Source organism: Pongo pygmaeus, chromosome 4, assembly GCF_028885625.2.
Source record: "Pongo pygmaeus isolate AG05252 chromosome 4, NHGRI_mPonPyg2-v2.0_pri, whole genome shotgun sequence".
In the NCBI taxonomy this organism is placed as follows: domain Eukaryota; kingdom Metazoa; phylum Chordata; class Mammalia; order Primates; family Hominidae; genus Pongo; species Pongo pygmaeus.
In genome coordinates this window covers 21,976,359-21,996,521 of record NC_072377.2, presented here as the reverse complement: position 1 = coordinate 21,996,521, position 20,163 = coordinate 21,976,359, and the positions used below count along the sequence as shown (strand labels likewise).

The window sequence follows — 20,163 nt, the reverse complement described above, 5'->3', positions numbered from 1 at the left end:
TGCCTCCCGAGCAGTGGAGATGACAGGTGCCCACCACCATGCCCAGCTACTTTTTGTATTTCTAGCAGACATGGGGTTTCACCATGTTGGCCAGGCTGGTCTCAAACTCCTGACCTCAGGTGATCCACTCACCTTGGCCTCCCAAAGTACTGGGATTATAAGCGTGAGCCACCATGCCTGGCTGAATTTTGACTCTTATAGTTATTCCAAAGAGATGTTATTTTTAAATAAAGAAACAAAATAACTCCAGTGTATTTTAATTTAACAAGAACCTTGTGTTCATTAGTACTTTACCGTTTTCAAAACATGTTCAATTACACTTTTCATTTGGTTCCTGGAAACACATCTACTAGGTACAATTTTAAGAAGCTCTGCCTTGTCCTTTGAATGTAAAGTGGGCTTCCTCATAGCCTGGTGGCTAGATGAGCTCCAAATATGACTCAATGAGGACACTTGATCATCACATATGTTGGTAGATTTCAGGCATTCCATCTTCTTGCTCTCTGAGTTAGTTAATAGCTATCATAGAGCATTGAGAAACTGTGAGAAGATCTGGATTCCCATCTTGACTCCAACAGAAATCATAGGAAAGATTATATCAATGTTTTTCATCTATAAATAGATGTCTGTGCATCTGTAGTTTTCAAACTTTGTAGATGATCAGGACACTTTGTCAAATAAAATCTTATGTGGAATCTCAATAGATTACATCAAGAAAATGGTGGTTAATGCCAACAGCTTATCTTTAGTCCTCATGAAACCACGTAGCATGCTAAGAAGAATAGCATGAGAACTATAAGTTTATATAATGCCTAAATTCTCTTTTATATTTAAACTTCAGGTTTTCCAGGGTTTACCAAAGGTTGCAATGGTAGTTCCCAGTGAACCCATTTCTAAAAGGGATTTCTGATTACAAATTCTAAGTATGTCACACCTAAAAATCTATCCTATATGACATGTTCTTCTGACAATGAAGCTGACATTTTTTTGGTCAAGAAGTGAGGTCTATCCTCCCTTCCTTTGAGTATGGAAGGGTAATTAATATACTAACAAATTTGGACTTTGCTCGTATATTAAGTGTACAATTGTTGTTTTACATTTATCTCCTATCCCATGAACTTGATGTATTCCTTTATTATATCTGTAAGTTTATTTGCAGATACTTTAGCATTTTCCATCTACGAGGTCATGTCATCTTTAAGCAATAATCATTTTATTTCTTTCTTTCCATCTGGATATCATTTAAAAATTTATATTTGGGTCTGATTTCAATGCATAAAATCCTCAAGGACAATGTTGAAGATATATATGTATTTCAAGAGCACATATTCTTATTCTGTGCACAGTGTTAGAATAAAAAGGTCTTTTACCATGATATTAGTTTCTCATAGACATACTTTATCAGGTTGAGGAAGCTGCCTTTTATTTATTGTTTCTTGAGAGCTTTTATCATGAATGGACTAGGGTTTTGTCCAATGCAAATTCCAAGCCTACTGAGATAGCCTTGTAACATTTTGTTCTTCCTTGTATTAATACGGAGATTGTTCTTGGATGTTAAATCAACCTTGTGTCCCTAGGATAAACACCCATTCATCATAATACATTATCTGTATAACTTGCTGCTGGAATTAATTCGCTAATATTTTGTTAAGGAGTGTTTGTACTTATGTTTATAAGAAATAATAGTCAGTGATTTTGGCTTTTGTGATGTTTTAATTGGCTTTGGTATCAAGGCACATAGGATTAGGCGGTAAGTGCTTCCTCCTCTATTTCTGAAAGAGACTGTAAGAAAATGATATTATTTGTTCCTTAAATATTTGATAGAATTCCTCAGTGAAGCCACCTGGGTGTGGGCTTTACTTGGTGGGGAGATTTTTCATTACAAGTTCATTTCTTAACTGTTTTAACTATGTTAAGATTTTCTGTTTATTCTTGAGTCAGTTTTGGTAATTTGCATTTTGTTGGAATTTGTCAATTTCAGCTGTTAACTATGTTCTTGCATAAAGCAATTTAAAAGATTCCTTTATCGTTTTTTATTTCATTTATAATGAGAAGTAATTAATTCATTTCAGATTTAGGTAATTTATTATTTTCCTTTTTTCTCTTAGTTTAACTGTACTTTAAAATATTAATGAAACAGGTTCTAAATGAAATAGACTCAAAATGCTATAGGATCTGACTCTGATATTATTGAAAGATAGAGGGAGGAAGATCTAACAAAGCATTGTGAAGGTATAATGGTCAAATATAGAATTATTTCTTTGTTATCTGATATGAGCCTCAAATTAGTAACTAGCTATTAAATATAGGTAATGTGGAACAATAATAACTGAAATTTAAATGGTTTCACTATTAGGAACTTAACACTTAATTGTGTAAGACTTTGATTATTTAATGTTTACTGGGTTCATAATTAAATTTCCTTCATAAGTATTCAACAGTAACTAATTTCCATATGGTGTTATTTTCAAATAATTGCATAATAATACTCATGCTGAATCAAGGTGAAATGAATTTCATCGTTGCTTCCCCAAATATTGATTAGATGAGTCAGTAAGAAAATAGGTCATTACTTTTCAAAATAATTTAGTACAATATCTCTCTATATAAATTAAAGTATGCTGTATTACTCCTATGCGTTATTCATTCTTGTGAAAATTTCAATTCATATTTGAGTACAGTAGTTCTCAAACAGATGTTATTGCTTCTTAAATGGCCACTTAAAAAAATTAGGTGACATTCTTAATGTTTTACTATGGAAAGTTTTGAAAATATATGATAGAAGAGAGAGTAATATTATTAAACAGATGAACTTGTTACTCATTTTCAACAATGTATACATCTTTTTTGTTATTTTCTCTCTATTTGGACACTTATTTTGTATTGCCACAATGATGCCTTGTGACGTTTAATCTTCAGGAAATTTAGATATTTCTAAATTAGATATTTCTAAATATCTGTAGGGTATCTAGTGATCAGGGAAGTTTCACACAACAAAACACTGTCATAGCTAAAATGTCAATAGTACTTTTGGGGAAACACTGTTAATAAAAAAAATACAATATTAAGAATAAGTTTGGAACAATTTACTCATAACAGATATTAGAATCTATTTTGCAGGATAGAAAATAATTTACAACTAGCAGAAGATAATTAATTTCTGATAGATAAACCAGACCTAAATTCATTTTAATAACCTTTTCTTATATTATAAAATACATCTCCTGTCCCCTGTGGAAGATATACCATTGTCACACCAACTTAGTAAAACAAAACCGTAATACTGAAAAAAAGTAAAAAAGACATTCTCGTTTTCATGTAGCTGCAGGACTCATACATTATATACTATGTAAAATAAAAAATAGAAATTGAGTTTTACATTACCCAGATGTTGAGTAGTTTAAGTTATTCACATTCATTTACTAAACTTTATGAAATGAATTAGTTGTCTTTTTGTAAGTACCTATATAATTATCAAAGTGGTTTATTTTTTCATCTAAAGCTCAATATATAATAGCTTTTAAGAGCGTGAGCTGTGGAATCAGAACAGCTGGAATCAAAACCTAGCCTTACCACTTTCGACTTATGACATTTGAGAAATTACATCCCTGTCTCTTCAGAGTTTCACATACACAATGGAGATAAAAATAATGCCTATATCATAGTTGCTGTAAAGTCTAAATGAGTTCATGTTTGTAATGTGCTTTTGAATATTTGTACATTGCAAACATTCTAAAGTACTAGGCATTAGGCATTGCTGTTGTTTGTCATTTCCAATTTCTTTAGAAAAGTAAGCTTAGTTTAACCAACTTGTTGACTTTTATTTATATTTTATAATATGTAACTAATGGATAGCAATAACAGAAACAGATCTTGATCATCTCCACAAAATATAAATGGTAATGAGTAATTATATTTACCAAAATTTATCAAACACCTTGTAAAATACCATCTCATTTAATGCAACAGCACTATGAAGCAGGGCCTATGAAAACCATATATTTCATACAAGGAAACTGAGTTGAAGAAAGGTGAAATAACTTGTGAAAACCGGGCCGAACAGTTTCTATCAAATAAGATAGTGGCTTGTGACCAATATCAATTTTAAATAATATGTATTTTCTGAATAATTCTCCAAGATTATTCATCTACCTTTTATAAGCACACCCGGTATTATAAGAACATACCATTTATATGCAATTTGTGTTATCTGTGTCGGTATTGGTACAAATAATGAATTTCGCTGTCATATGTGAATATGAGAATGCTGTTAAAGCTATTGTGTCAAAAGCTTGTTATGTATTTTTTAAATGAATTTTAACTAAGCAACGTATTGTATACCTTTCAAAATCAGTCATGTGGAATGATTTTTTTATGCATTCTTTGAAGTATTCTAGATAGATGTCTAAAAGAATATTATGTCTTTGGTGCCATTGCACAAGAGTTTAACTCATAAACCAATCAACAGGGAAGGTATGATGGACTAAACATGGTCTTTGGATTTTTGTAATCCTGGGTTTGGATCTAAACTCCCCATTCATCTAGCTTTCTGCCTCTGGGCAAGAGGTCTTTTCAGCAAAACAGTTTATCCATCTGCAACACTTCATAAGGTAAAATTATATATTGCGCAAGTTCAAACAGGTGCATTATTTTATGCTTTATTTGTTTATTTAATTATTTTCTAGTTTTATTCAGTAAATGACAGAGATGCAGATAATAATCCATAGGTTGGGACCAAAACCTGTGATGGAATTTTGGCAGAAGCATCTTGTCAAACTGAGTCTTTCTGATACTAGGAAGTAGGAAGAAGTAAGTTATTGCATAAAAGTTTATTACTTCCTTTTTTATCACCAGCAAGTAATTTAAGGAAGTATACTAGCTTTCCATAATCCATCTCTTATTTCTACTTCCTTAAGTTTATTTTAATATTTTTCATTTATAAAGAGCCTTCTTTCCCTTTTTTTTTGTTATAATTCTTCTTTTCAGGAGGAATCTTCTAGGAGGAATCATTTTGAGTGAGTCATTTAAATATGTAGATTATTCAACCAATAACATTTTCATTATGTGAGTCCAACGTAGACAATTTTTTTATCTGGGGAAAAATATCACTGTTGGTAAAGATTGGTTCTGTGAACTAACCCTGGTACGATGGCTAAGTCATTCTTTTTAGAAAGGGCTACACTTATGCTAAAATATCAATTAAATAGTTGGCCTTACTTTGGTATTGAATTCTAAAGATAAAAAGGATTCTTTTATCATCTTGTAGTTGGAACCCCCAGAATTTCCTATAAGAAGGATTTTTTTTCATTCTATATAAAGGCTGATTTTTAAAAATTTAAATACTATTTATTGTAGAAGCAATAACTGACCGGATTTTGTAATCATCTTTTATCTTTATATGTTTTTAACAGGTAACCCTTTATTGACCAGCAAAGTCAATATACTGATTAATGTCTTAGATGTAAATGAATTTCCTCCAGAAATATCTGTGCCATATGAGACAGCTGTGTGTGAAAATGCCAAGCCAGGACAGGTATCTTATAAATATTGTTTCTTGAGTGTATAAAGACCCACCATATGCATGTGTTTTAAGTTATAAGTCCAGACATGAATACACACACATATATTTGTTTTTCTGAATCAGACCTTTCATAAAAGAAACCATAAAACAGTAATTAAACTCTTGTGAATTAATGATATAGATGAATGGATGTGGAGGTGATACCACATGGATGAAGTACTGATTGCTTACTGAAAGTTCTTTGTATAATTAAAGGTCTACACTTGTGGATTCTGCTATGTTTTTCTATTCTCCTACTGTTGAATTTCTTTCCTTTTCTTTTCTTTTTTTTTTTTTTTCTTGATATGAAGTCTTGCTCTGTCACCCAGGCTGGAGTGTAATGGCACATTCTTGGCTCACTGCAACCTCCGCCTCCTGTGTCCAAGTGATTATCCTGTCTCAGCCTCCCAAGTAGCTGGGATTATAGGCATGCGCCACCATGCCCAGCTAATTTTTTGTATTTTTAATAGAGATGGGGCGTCTCCATGTTAGCCAGGCTGGACTCGAACTCCTGACCTCAAGTGACACACCCGCAAATTTCTTTCTTTTTTTTATTTGTATTTATTTATTTATTTTGAGACAGAGTCTCGCTCTGTTACCCAGGCTGGAGTGCAGTGGCGTGATCTCTGCTCACTGCAACCTCCGCCTCCAAGATTCAAGCGATTCTTGTGCCTCAGCCTCCCGAGTAGCTGGGACTACAGGCTTGCGCAACCACGCCCGGCTAATTTTTTGTATTTTTAGTAGAGACGGGGTTTCACCATGTTGGCCAGGATGGTCTCAATCTCCTGACCTTGTGATCCGCCTGCCTCGGCCTCCCAAAGTGCTGGGATTACAGGCGTGAGCCACCGCACCCAGCCCCCACACACAAATTTCTAAAGAACTTGTGACTGTAAACCTAGTAAGCAAGCCACTTTAGAGTGCATTTTCCCAGTATATTTCTTATTTTGCTCATGTGCTTGTATTAGTTGAACAACAAATCTTTTAATCTAACCTGAAAATGCAAAGCTTCCCTCTCTGGTGGCCTTGAGGGGAACATCTGGGTTATTTTAAATGTCTGACTTTCATTTTTCTTATGAAGTTAATATTATTCTGTGAAGATGTAGTTGTGGGAAGATGTTATGAGGAAAGAAGACCACAAAGTTAATGAAACTGATTGTGAAAGGTTTTATGTTAGGTGGTGGTAGGTTGCCATTTTTTCTTCTTTTTTTCCTCCTAAACTCTTATGAATGAATTTAGGAATAATATAAAAGGAATCAGGCATGGATATATGAAAAGAGTATGTCATGAAACAAAAATATGTTTAATCTAATATTGTGGATCTGCATTCCAAATAGAAAATGCATTGGTATGCTTTGGTTTGCTCTAGTTTTTGATCACCTTTAAATAGCATAACTATTCACTTAAGTAAATTCGAAGTTTTATTTCTTACTTGAAATAAGTCTTGATATTTAAAACAATATTTTTGTTGAAAAAAGTCGTTATTTAATCTTTAGTATCTTTTTCAATTTCCATGCTTTACATCACTTAGTAGAACCTTTGTCCCACAGTTCTAAATCTGTGTGTGATGTCTACTAGTTGTATAGCTATTAAAATAAAATTAAAATTACATGAAACTAAAAACAATATTCTCATTCATACTAACCACATTTCAAGTGCTCAATTTGTGGTGAGTAGATATAATTTTGGTGACTGCAGACATACAGTATTTTCATAACTATGGAAATTTCTAGTGGACTGTGCTGCTCTACTCTTCCATTTGATAATTTGGGGACTCGTTAATCTTCTGACATCACAACTTATTTTGTGATATTTTCTCAAGTAAGAAATCTGCATCCTTAATTTTGGATCGGCACAGAATGCCCTTAAAATTTATCACCTTAAATGCATCCACAATTTATATGGGATGAGCCTACAGCTTTCTTTAATTTCTGAAATCCTAGGTGCTACAAAAATATTTGGGCCTGTATAAATAACCTGATTTGGTTGTTTTGGGAGTTTGAAGAGGTTTACCAAAGTTCCTCAAGTTAGCTATTTTCCACTTTCAGGATGCCTCACTAAACAAAGACCAAAAAAAAAAAAGCCAGTGCTTTAGCTTTAGGTGGTTAAGGATATTAGTGATTTCAGATCAATTAGAATTTCATTTGTAATGCTCCAAATGGAAGCCTTTGGGAATAGAGCTCCATTTAATGTTCTATGTTTGTCCAATAAATTAAAGGATTTGATCAGTTGAGAAAAGGAAATCAGTTGAAATCAGTGTTATTTTTTCATATCTGAACAAAATTTTGAGGAATATCTTGGATTCTTAGAGGCTCTTATTCTAAAATATATTTCTGGGGCTTTTTGTGTCCAATTGAGCCACACTTTTCTACAAAGCATAACCCTGAAATGTCCATTGAGTTTTCAGGGATGTAATATATGAGAAATTAATTGTAATATATTGTAATATATGAGAAATGTATATATTTTCTGTTTTTGAGCCCTGCCGTTCTGCCCCTAGTCTAAGAACTATGCATAGGAACTGTCTCTCCTGGATTGTGCTGCTATCTATTATCTGCCTATCTATCATCTACATTTCATCTATTTATTCTGAAAAAATAAGAAAAGGAGGAAAGATTATGCTATGTAAATCAGTAGAGATTTATATGGTAGTTGTTTTCCTTGGGGCAAGGACTTCCAAGTGACACTTCCAGATAAGTGCCAGTCTATAACAAAGTCTTTATATCTATATGCTGTTCTAAAGGACTTTTCTTTATTCTAGAGTTATGTTCTTGATAGATTTTGATGCTATACATTTAATTTAGTAAATGGTGCTAGTTTATAACAGAAGGAAAACAAAGCAAAATTTGACAACCAGGTATTAGTCCCTGGATAATATGTAGAAATTTTATCAATGAAATCGAGCGATTTGCAGACAGTGGTCTAAGTGAAGGAAAGTTGGTTTCACAGGGTCTATATGGTGATTCATTGACTAAGTTGCCACATTCCATGATTTAGACTTTGGTGCTGAATAATGAAATTCTCTCTAGGACAATTTTAAAGCTTAAATAGAGTCTGTGTGACTAATTCACACTAAGACGAGAAATCAAAATTCATACGAGAGGAACAATTAATTTGTTAAATTAGAAATTACTAACGCTGCACTGGATATCCAAGGTCCCAGTGATATCTGTCATCTATCTATCTATCTAATCTATCAATCTATCTATCTATCCATCCATCCATCTACCTACCTACATATCTAACATCTATCTGTGTCTCTGTGTGTGCAGATGAACAGGAATGTAATCATAGTCATAGATTGGGTTTTAACTGAATCTCATGTTTAATAGCATCAGTGTAAGATCACATGATGCATGCTTTACACACTGGGACCAGGATATCATGTGTGAAATCTAGAGCCTTCCTCCTGCAGATTCAAATGTAGTCTGAGAGCATGATTATCTGGCCAACACTCTGCCCTTGTCATCTCTCACATACACTTCCTGAAATTCTGTCTGATGCACAGCCATTGGATATGTTAATAAATAAATGCCTCAAAGCCATTCTTACTTGCTTATCTATTTAATGGATTGTAAATTTCACAGGTTGATTCTCAGAAGTTATTTTCATTCTCCAAGTATTTAAGGGCATTTTATTGAAGTACAAGGCTTTTAACTGTAAGATACACATGGTATGGAAGCAATTTAGGAAAAATTTTGTAACAGGAACGATAGTGCTTACTCTTTTAAAAACTCTTTGAAAACACAATTTGTATTCCTACCGAATGAACAAAAACATAACAAAAGCAGATATACAGCTTTTTTATCTCTCTTTATCATCATTTTATTTATTTATGAAAATAGAACCATTGTTACAAAACATAACTCATACTAAAATTTTGCTATCACAAGGGCTTTTAGATAATCAGAGATTTTGTTTTTAGTAAGCATTTTCATATTCAGGCTAGAAAGCATTTATTTCATCTAATTTAAAATGCAAGCAAGTACATTTTAATTTTACTTGGCTTATTAGTGTGAATTTTTAATGCTGGTTGCCTTTTTAGTTACGCAGGTATCAATTTGAAATTAGCCCATGTTCTGTAATTGTGCCTGTCGTTATTCCCTGTAAATGTTAGAAATTTGTTTATAAACATTGTGTGTAAATAACTGACCTACTGGTATTGATTGAAAAAGTGCCATTTCTGTCTACTTGCATGCTTCATTAAATACATTTAGTAGCCTGGTGTGTAAAGTCCTCTTTGAAACTGATGACCGACTTCAAGTTTAATCTCAACTGTTTCAGATAATTCAGATAGTCAGTGCTGCAGACCGAGATCTTTCACCTGCTGGGCAACAATTCTCCTTTAGATTATCACCTGAGGCTGCTATCAAACCAAATTTTACAGTTCGTGACTTCAGAAGTAAGTGTAACCACAGAAAAATTTACCTCTTATCATGTATCTTTGCAAAAAGGCACAAAGGGAGGAATCAATACTTTTCTTTGAAGCACTCAATTTCATGAAATATGAAATCCTTACATGAGAAAGGCAAAATTCTGTACCTAGTAGTAAATTAAATATTTAATCTATATAGACTGTCTAGTAAGGCAGGTTGCTTGCATTGTAAATGTGGACAGTCTCTCAATGAGTCAAGCAAATAAAAGACTCTCTGAGAAATTGAATGCTTTCCTTGTTTTAAACATATCATTTGTCCCAAATGCACATTACTTATACTTACTAACAGGGAGCTCTTTAGTAACTGTTTCATTAGAACAGTTTTTTATTAGAACAGTGTTTTATTAGAACACAGTACAGCACAGGCTAAGAATGCAGGTATCATAAAGACACGTGCACACAAATGTTCATTGCAGCACTATTCACAATAGCAAAGACAGAATCAACCTAAATGCCCATCAATGACAGACTGGATGAAGAAAATGTGGTACATATATATACACCATGGAATGCTATGCAGCCATAAGAAAGAATGAGATCATGTCTTTTGTAGGAACATGGATGGAGCTGAAGGCTATTATCTTTAGCAAACTAACGCAGAAACAGAAGATCAAATACTGCATGCTCTCACTCGCAGAATGATAAGAACTTAGGAACTCAAACAAAGAAACAACAAACTCTGGTCTACTTGAGGGGTGAGGGTGGGAGAGAAGTAGAAAAGATAACTGTTGGGTACTGGGCTTAATACCTGGGTGATGAAATAATACATACAACAAACCCCCATGACACGTGTTTATCTAGGTAACACACCTTCACATTACCCTCAAATCTAAAATAAAGGTTAAAAAAATAAAAAATAAATTTAAAGAATGCGGGTATTATATTTGAAATGACATAGGTTTGCATTTCTGTTCCATACTACCAAAATGACAGACTCTTAATGTATATGATTTTACTAAATCAAGTCAACCTCATAATATTTTTTATTAAATAAAATCATATTTGCAAAGCCTTAACAAAATGCCTAAAACATGTTACCATCAAGATCATTTTAGCCACCACCAATGCCATCATGGTTACACTTACACTTTTATTTATTTATTTATTTAGAGGGAGGGAGAGACATGGTTTGCATAGTTTATAATGAGAATTTGCTACTTAAAGACTGGAAGGAAAGAATGAAACTTTAAAAATAAATTTGTGTAAAATTTGTTTTTACACATTAGTTTAAATGAAACTCTAGTCATTAAAAAAAAGCCACTTAACAATTACAGATAAAAAATTCTACCTGCAAAGAATGGAAACATTATACTTTAAATGTGGACTATATCTATTATTTAACATGATATGGAATAAAACTTTTTTTAATTTAATTTTACTTTTTAAAATTTTAGATTCAGGTGCAGCACTGAATCCTAGCACTTTGTTGCATGGGTATATTTCATGATGCTGAGGTTTGGGCTTCTATGATCCCATTGCTGAAGTAGTTAACCAAGTACCTGAAAAGCAGTTTTTTTTTAACCCTTTGTCTCCTCCCTTTCTCCCCCTTTTTGGCATGCCCAGTGTTAGTTGTTGCCATCTTTGTTCTGTGTTCCCAAAGTTTAGCTCCCTTTTATAAGTGAGAGTGTATGGTGTTTCGTTTTCTGCTTCTGCATCAATTTGCTTAGAATAATGCCTTCCAGATGCATCCATGTTGCTGCAAAGGACATGATTTCATTCTTTTTCATGTCTGTGAAGTATCTCATGGTGTACACTTATTCTTCTACTACCACAACTATTGCCATCACTCCTACTGCTGCTACTACCGCTAATGCTATTACATCTGCTACAATTACAACCGTTACAAAAATATAAAGGACACTGGATTAGAAATATTAAGGTTGAGTATCAGTCAGTATCTCTGACTTTATTAGGTCTGTAACCTTGGGTATTTTATGTCCTGTAAGTTTCCATATTCTGTAAAATAATCATCAAAACACCTGACTTTATAACCCGATAATAAAAAGATAAATTTTTATAAATTCTATGCATATAGAACAAGTGAACAAATTTTATTGAGATGGCGATGATGATGATGGAATCAGAGGATATTTTGAAGAGATTAGTTTGCTACAATGATTAGGCAAAGAAAATCAGAGTCTCCACAAAATCAGAGTCTCCACATTTTATCACTGGAGGAAGTTGCGTAGGGTTTGTTGAATAAAATATGCAATGTGAGAAATGGCTGTAAGTGAAACAGCGGTCCAATCTTGAAGTTATTTATAATGAGAGTGACCACATATTTTATCATAAAAACTGGAACACTTATAAAAAAGTGGGAAATATTTATAATGTTATGTTACAGCAGCACACATAAAATAGGTCTGTCTAAGACAAACTGGACCATACGAGGACCCTATCCAGAAGCCATTTCAGGAGATAACTTAAACCAATAATGTTAGTAGTCTTTGAAAGGTTTAAGCAAGAATATAAAATATTCATATTTACATTATAGAGAAATCTGCTTGGATGTAGCTTGGAAAATATATCATTGGGAGATAAAACTAGTTCTGACGTCATTGCAGTAAATGGGTGAGAGCCTTAGATTAGGGTACTGACTGTGAGGATGGAGACAAATGGATGGAAATAGAATTGATAAGACTTCATGATAGATGCCCTAGATTCAATATGTGTATATCATGTAATAAGACAAAATAGATTTCCAGGTCTTAGGCTTCAGCAACTAGGTAGACAGTCACATCATTCACCAAACCCAAGCGTTGACTATTTTCCACAATGTATCTTTGCTGAAAGAGCTATTTCAGATTAATCATGTTAATGGGAACCAGATGATACTGCCTCATAGCAGAGTGCTTTCTCATGGACTAGACATGTACTTGTCACAAAATTTCAGGTGCCATTTACCATCTTCCTTGTTTTATAATGAATTAGATTTGTAAGGTATTTTTAGTGAAAAGAAAGCATTTATAGAGGAAATAAAATATAGAATGTCTTTTTCTTCTCACTATGGACATCACAATAAATTTGTTATGGTCAATTTTCAATAAATAATAAATTGGGCTGGGTGCGGTGGCTCACTTTGGGAGGACAAGGTGGACAGATCACCTGACGTCAGAAGTTCGAGACCAGCCTGGCCAACATGGTGAAACCCCATCTCTCCTAAAAATACAAAAATTAGTTGGGCGTGGTGGCGGGCACCTGCAGTCCCAGCTACTTAGGAGGGTGAGACAAGAGAATCGCTTGAACCCAGGAGGTGGAGGTTGCAGTGAGCCGAGATTGATCCATTGTACTCCAGCCTGGGCGACAGAGTGAAACTCCATCTCAAAATAAATAAATAAATTGAAAATAAACATTTTAAAAAGGGTTAGGCTGCCATTTGACACATACACTGAGTTCAAGAATACCAAATCCCTACCGCCTCCTAAGTGCAGACACACCAGACATTCTATTTCTATTAGTCATTTTCACTCAGATTATGAACTTTATTCCTAGCCTGTTCCTTTACCGCAGACTCAAGTGTTCAACCATCAATTGCTGAAGATTTAAATGTTGATTCAATTAATATCCATTTGTTCATCCCTAATCATATCCCATAAAGTTTTCTCATCTTGGTGCTTCCTATTGCTGAAGAACCTGCCTCAATTTCAGCTGTTGAATTTAAAGTCTACCAATAGAAAAATGAAATCTGATTGAAATAGTAACATATTTGTGACAGACCTGCACAATTGTAATATATTATACACTTTTTAAAATTATCTTACCTTATTCTCAAGTATTATGCATAGCTATAATAAACTACATATTGATATATTTCTAAAAATAACAAGGCATTTCTAGGGGTTACTTTGACACACAAAGGAAATATTGTTATGAATAAAACAAAATTTCTGCTTACTTGTGTAGAAATAAAAGAGCAAATGCATTCAAAAGAGCACTTTCAATAGAAGTATTAATTGCATTTATATAAAAGTAGTAATTTTTATTGTCTCTCATTATTGCAAGTAAATATTATTGTTTTTGAATTAACCAGAATTACGATGAATTACTTTTTAAATTATATTAAAGTAGTGATTGTTATAGTTCAAGGTGTTTACAATTTTTAATGTTTTTAACAAATCTTATTTTCCTTTCCATGTTTCTTATTCCAGCTGATATGCAGAGGTGAAAGTATTCCCATACATACAAACATATATAACATATATTTATAAACATATGTACATATACAACATGTAGATAGAAAAATCCTTAATTTAAAATAGTCAATTGGTTTTAATGTAGTTTAAAGAATAGGTTCTTAGGTGAGATAATTTACAGATTCATTGTTTGTAATATTTTCTATTATGCATGAAACTATTTAGAAAACTATTTTTTAATGAGATTGCAATGTCAGCAAAAAAATTGATCAATTTAACACACTTTCTGTCTTGTAAAGCATTCCATAATCTTTCTGAATAGAAAATTTAATTCTTCTACCAGACAAGATTAATGTTTATTTTTCCTCTAATGATTATTTTGATTATATTTTGGCAGTTTTCATAATGTGAAAAGAAATTTAAAAAATAAGAATCCATTTTCCTGATGCAAGAAGAGCTTCTTACTATTGAGCAGATACCAACTTGAAGATTTGAAGTGAAGCTCATAGTAACCATGTTACCATAAATGTCATGTTTTGTAGACAACACAGCTGGGATTGAAACCCGAAGAAATGGATACAGCCGCAGGCAGCAAGAGTTGTATTTCCTCCCTGTTATAATAGAAGACAGCAGCTACCCTGTCCAGAGCAGCACAAACACAATGACTATTCGAGTCTGTAGATGTGACTCTGATGGCACCATCCTGTCTTGTAATGTGGAAGCAATTTTTCTACCTGTAGGACTTAGCACTGGGGCATTGATTGCTATTCTACTATGCATTGTTATACTCTTAGGTTGGTTTCAATATTAGTCATTGTTAATTTTTTCTCACTCTCTCTCTCTTTCTTTTTTCCCCCTCTCTCCTCTATCTCTCTCCTCAATTTATCATGTAGACAAGTTTTTATTTATTGACATGTCATACATAGCTAGAAGATAATCTACGTGTATTGAATTAAATTGTTATTAATGCTATTTTTCTATTTCATACTTCCTGGATATATATTATTGGGGATAAATAAATAACATCATCAAATAAACACCAAAAATATGTTCAAGACCTAAGAGATTTTCTAGTAATAATAGTTTGTGACCCTTGTCACAATGAAATCCTCTTTAATAAATATCCGTTTACAACAACTTCTCAATTTGTTTTACATCCTAGTAATTGCTGCTAGTAAGAGATTATGTCAACTTTTACATCTCTTTTGTATCTTTTACATCCTAGTAATTGCATCCTAGTAAGAGATTATGTCATCTTTTAAAAAATATACTTGATGAACAATGGTTCTCAAATTCCAGTTCAATAAAGAAAGGAAGATAAAAGAGAGAACAGAAAGAAACAGAATGTAAAGTAATCCTCAAATTTGTCTTTTCTGTTTAAACTGCCATCCATAAGTAATTCTTCCACTTTCTTGCATCCCCTTACATCAAAATTCTAACCATTCCCACTACAACAGAACAGACTAAAATATCTGGAAACACTCCAAAGCAAAATGATTGAAGTAAATGTATTCTATAATATCTCTGTGAGAGTGAATATAAACCTATTAGGAGGTTCCCTCTTCATGAACTCTGTTCAGCTTCTCCATTCATTAATTCATTGCCAGATTGACAAAAGTAGAGAGAGATTTTCTATTACGCCCCATTCCTTTAAAATCAAATGACAACAGATATACAATTGGGTATTGTGGAATCAAATTATGTATGCATATTTACTGTTTAACCAAAAATAATCTGACAAATATGGACACCTGACTTTATCTCTAGGAAAGAAAAAAATAATAATTAGTAAGATGTAAGGCACAGAGTAACGTGTTATATGGTAGCTTGTGGAGAGCACTCCCTGAGTCAGAAGCTCATGCTGACGTAGAAGGTGAAATTCTAGTCCAATTGGCATGCTGTAGATATTAATTCCACATGAGAAACTTTGGTGTGCAGAACAAACTATTCTTTATATCCTTATAATTCATAATAAATTATCCCTGGCATCTTTTGTGTTAATATAAACCTTAAGGACACATTCCAAGTAATATTTTCACATCTGAAATTTAACAAGATCATTTAAGTGTCTAACATCAAATGAAGTATTTCTCTCTCATATGCCTCTCTTCTCTTGTAGCTGAGTCCTGGAGTATTCCTATATTTTGAAAGTTGTCAGAATCAAAATGGAGTCACTAATGTTAAGAAAACCCTAACAAATAGAGCTGGGGAAGACCATGGAGAGAGGGTTTTTGCCCTTATATGCCTGATAATGAAAAAAGACTGTAAAAATCACAACCCCACACAAAGGCCATCACAACCTTATACAAAATCACTTCTGCCGGAACATCTGCCCAGCAACTGCCTGTCCAATGTTGGACTGGCGTCACCCTTGTTATTAATCTTTGTAGTCAAGGGTAATTATTTAAAACAATTATGTATCCTCCTCGTTTTTTTCTTTGAAAATCTTTGTCTTCCTTTATCTCCTGAACACACACATAGTTTACTATGGCACTCACATTCCCATTGCTATACTCTAGTTTCAAATAAATATATTTTATTTCAGAGAAACTCTTTCTGTTTGTTATTTGGGTCGACAGTATCAACCTAACAAGGCTTGGTATGTTCTGACCATCATACACTGTAGCAAGTAATCTGCTCAGGTCATCTTTATCATATACTACCACCTGCCACTCATTTATACAAATACTTCCAGACCATCCACAGAGCACCAGCACTATTCTAGGAATTGTGAATTTTTGCTATACAGCAGTCTATATTGACACTCTTTGTCCTGCCATAGGGCCTGCTTAAAAATCCATCTAATCTTTGACCTCCTTGAGCAATCTCACACTCCTTTAGGTCTGCTAGCTTGTTCTCAGCCATTCTCATGTCCTCTGTGGGGTGAGAGGAAGAACAGAAAGTTATGGTGGTTGGGTCCCTTTTAAATGGACCTCAGGCACATCCAGCTAGTTTCTTTCTCAGCCATGGTGATTCTGAACTCATTTTATATATGGGGCTGCTCCATGAGGTCTGCAGTCTCTCACATACTCGGTAGAGGAACAAACAATTGTGTCCTTTGTTCTGAGATTCCATAATCTCTTGGGAGGAGTGCAGGGTGCTAAACATCTCCCAAGTCCCACTGCACAGAAACTCTACCTAGATCTCCTCTCTCCTTCCAACTGGTCCATCTCTAATTTTGGAGGAAGAGAGAATAAACGAAATTTTATCATTATGCATTCTTCTCTACTTTATTATTCTATGACAGGTGTCTTCCAGACTCTGCTATGGTAAATCAAACACACATTAGCTTTCACCTGTTGACACCACTATGGAGGAGAGGGGTTATTATGACAAGAAAAACTGAGCACTGACGTCGTCATTTGTATCTGTGCCTATTCATGCATAGAAGAAATAAACACTATTGATTTAGTGAGGAGCTTTAAATCAACTAGGAATAAAGAGAGATTTTAATAATAAAAGTACATAAATTAACAATTTTAAAATATTGTTTCATGAAGGTAACCTGAATTCTAGGCACTTGATTTAAAAACTTTCTCAATATGGCAGGACACAGAATTGAAATTAATGCTTTAGTTTGTAAGATTTATAAAACTAAGATCCTTACATCTTCCTTCCTTCCTTCCTTCCTTCCTTCCTTCCTTCCTTCCTTCCTCTACTTCCTTCCTTCCTCTACTTCCTTCCTTCTTTCCTTTCTTCCTTCCTTCCTCTACTTCCTCTACTTCTCTCTTTCTTATTTATTGCCTTTAAAAATAATGGTCACAGTGAAGATTTGGGCTTATCGCATAAGAAACAAAAATTTCTAATTTAAAATTAGGAATTGTTCCAATTGGGAAGTTAGCAATGAATGATAGACTTATTTAAGGATGATAATATTCAAGTTTTCTTATACTAATTCTTACAATTTTCTGTATGAGTGGAAGAACTATTATTTCCTTTTTTCTTTTGTTGCAACACACACTTTTACCTGACCCTAAAATACTTTAATATAAAGACATACTTGTTTTATTTTGTGAATAACTTTGCTATGGTTTCTTGTTAGTTACAATTTCAAAATTTAAAGATATGCATGATCCTATTGATGATGGTATGTTTACTATGAAAGTAACAGGAGGTCATTCACAAAACTCAGCCACCCCTAATCATTTTTAATTTTTATGGAGAGACGAAATGACCTATCTGCTTTCTATTCTCAAATTGCAATTTTTTTCTTGTTCCAGCCATAGTTGTACTGTATGTAGCACTGCGAAGGCAGAAGAAAAAAGACACCCTGATGACCTCTAAAGAAGACATCAGAGACAACGTCATCCATTACGATGATGAAGGAGGTGGGGAGGAAGATACCCAGGCTTTCGACATCGGGGCTCTGAGAAACCCAAAAGTGATTGAGGAGAACAAAATTCGCAGGGATATAAAACCAGACTCTCTCTGTTTACCTCGTCAGAGACCACCCGTGGAAGATAACACAGACATAAGGGATTTCATTCATCAAAGGCTACAGGAAAATGATGTGGACCCAACTGCCCCACCTTACGATTCACTGGCCACATATGCCTACGAAGGGAGTGGGTCCGTCGCAGAGTCCCTCAGCTCTATAGACTCTCTCACCACAGAAGCCGACCAGGACTATGACTACCTGACAGACTGGGGACCCCGCTTTAAAGTCTTGGCAGACATGTTTGGCGAAGAAGAGAGTTATAATCCTGATAAAGTCACTTAAGGGAGTCGTGAAGGCTAAAATACAACCGAGAGGGGAGATTTTTAAAAAAAGAAAAAGAAACACAAATATTAATAGAAATCACACACACACACACACACACACACACAGACTTTCTGGGACGAGATTCCTTTGATTACCTGGTTTCTAGTAAGTTGTTAAATTAATCATGTTGTCAGTTTTGGTTTATTCTGCCAACACGAGATACATCCTATAATGTGTACTTGCTTTGTTTTGTTGTTTTGTTTTTTCACAATCACACAGAGACAAGCTCAGGCCTATTCAATACAATCTACTGACATGACAACCTAGAACGAAGATAGCTATGTGGCATCATGGTGGAAGAGTGTTAGATTTTTCTTAATTCCACTAAAGTGCCTATTGAAACTCTTATCATTTAAAGTGGTGTACAGTACACTCTGCTGTGATGGTATTGCAGGATTCAGAGATAAAGAGGACATAAAACAAAGACACTGTCTTTATGTCAAGAAGCAATAGCGACACTCTGACTCTCCTCATTCCTTTTGAGAACAAAAGAAGAACACTTTCTGATCTCCACCTTCTTCTAATTCAAAAGGTTTTCTTTTTCTTTTTTAAACTGTATGCTAAAACATTTGTTTATCCTATCCTTTCAGAAAATTGAAATATATATGAAAATATCAAGTTCAATATGTAAGTCCCGAATTGTAGAAACGATGTTTGATCTTAACATTAGTTCACATTAAAGCTGTTCATTAAAATGTTACTTTCTTTTCCAAAAAAATTAAATAAAAAAAAAGAAAAGAAAAAATATTCCTCTTTATAAAGAGAGGCCTCAGGACTCAAATTACACATTAAAATAAATATTCGTTTTGCTTAATATTGTACTGGTGTGTGGAAAATTGGTTTTAACAGTCACCAGATTCAGCTTTTAGTCATAGATGTAATTTCAAGTTGTGTTTCTATGAAAATTCTTAGAAGAAAAAAGTGCCATTCATTTAAGCATGGAAAGAGAAATTCATTATAGTTTCTCAGAGTTTCTTACAATCTAGTGATTCTTTGATGAGCAGCAAAAAAAAAAAATACATATCAAATAATAGAGGATGGATTTATAAGATGTCTAAAAATATTTGTTATACGTTATTGAAAAAAATTAAAAATCAGGGACTAAAAAAATTAAAAATCAGGGACTTAAAAAATTCAAACCAATGACTGAATCCCAAAATGAATGTAAATTCAATTTCAGGCAGCTGATATGCTTACTTTACTCACATGGGCTTCAACTTTGTGAACACCATTATTATATTGGAGCTCATAGTTACCTCTTTGTTCTCTCATCTAC

The 20,163-nt window shown here is 33.6% G+C and overlaps 1 protein-coding gene across 7 annotated transcripts in view; it reads left to right on the top strand.

The window, feature by feature from the left end:
- The window catches only part of CDH12 (cadherin 12), a 1,137,841-nt gene extending 1,117,931 nt beyond the window's left edge, over nt 1–19,910 (top strand). For 6 of the 7 annotated variants that reach the window (XM_054489194.1, XM_063664679.1, XM_063664682.1 and 3 more), the window contains 4 exons: nt 5,412–5,533; nt 9,842–9,959; nt 14,668–14,919; nt 18,346–19,910. In XM_054489194.1, coding sequence (XP_054345169.1) covers nt 5,412–5,533; nt 9,842–9,959; nt 14,668–14,919; nt 18,346–18,845 — 992 coding nt within the window. In that variant the 3' untranslated portion in view covers nt 18,846–19,910. The remainder of the gene's footprint in view (nt 1–5,411; nt 5,534–9,841; nt 9,960–14,667; nt 14,920–18,345) is intronic. The other variant, XM_063664683.1, reaches the window with a different exon arrangement.
- Nucleotides 19,911–20,163: the final 253 nt, after the last annotated feature.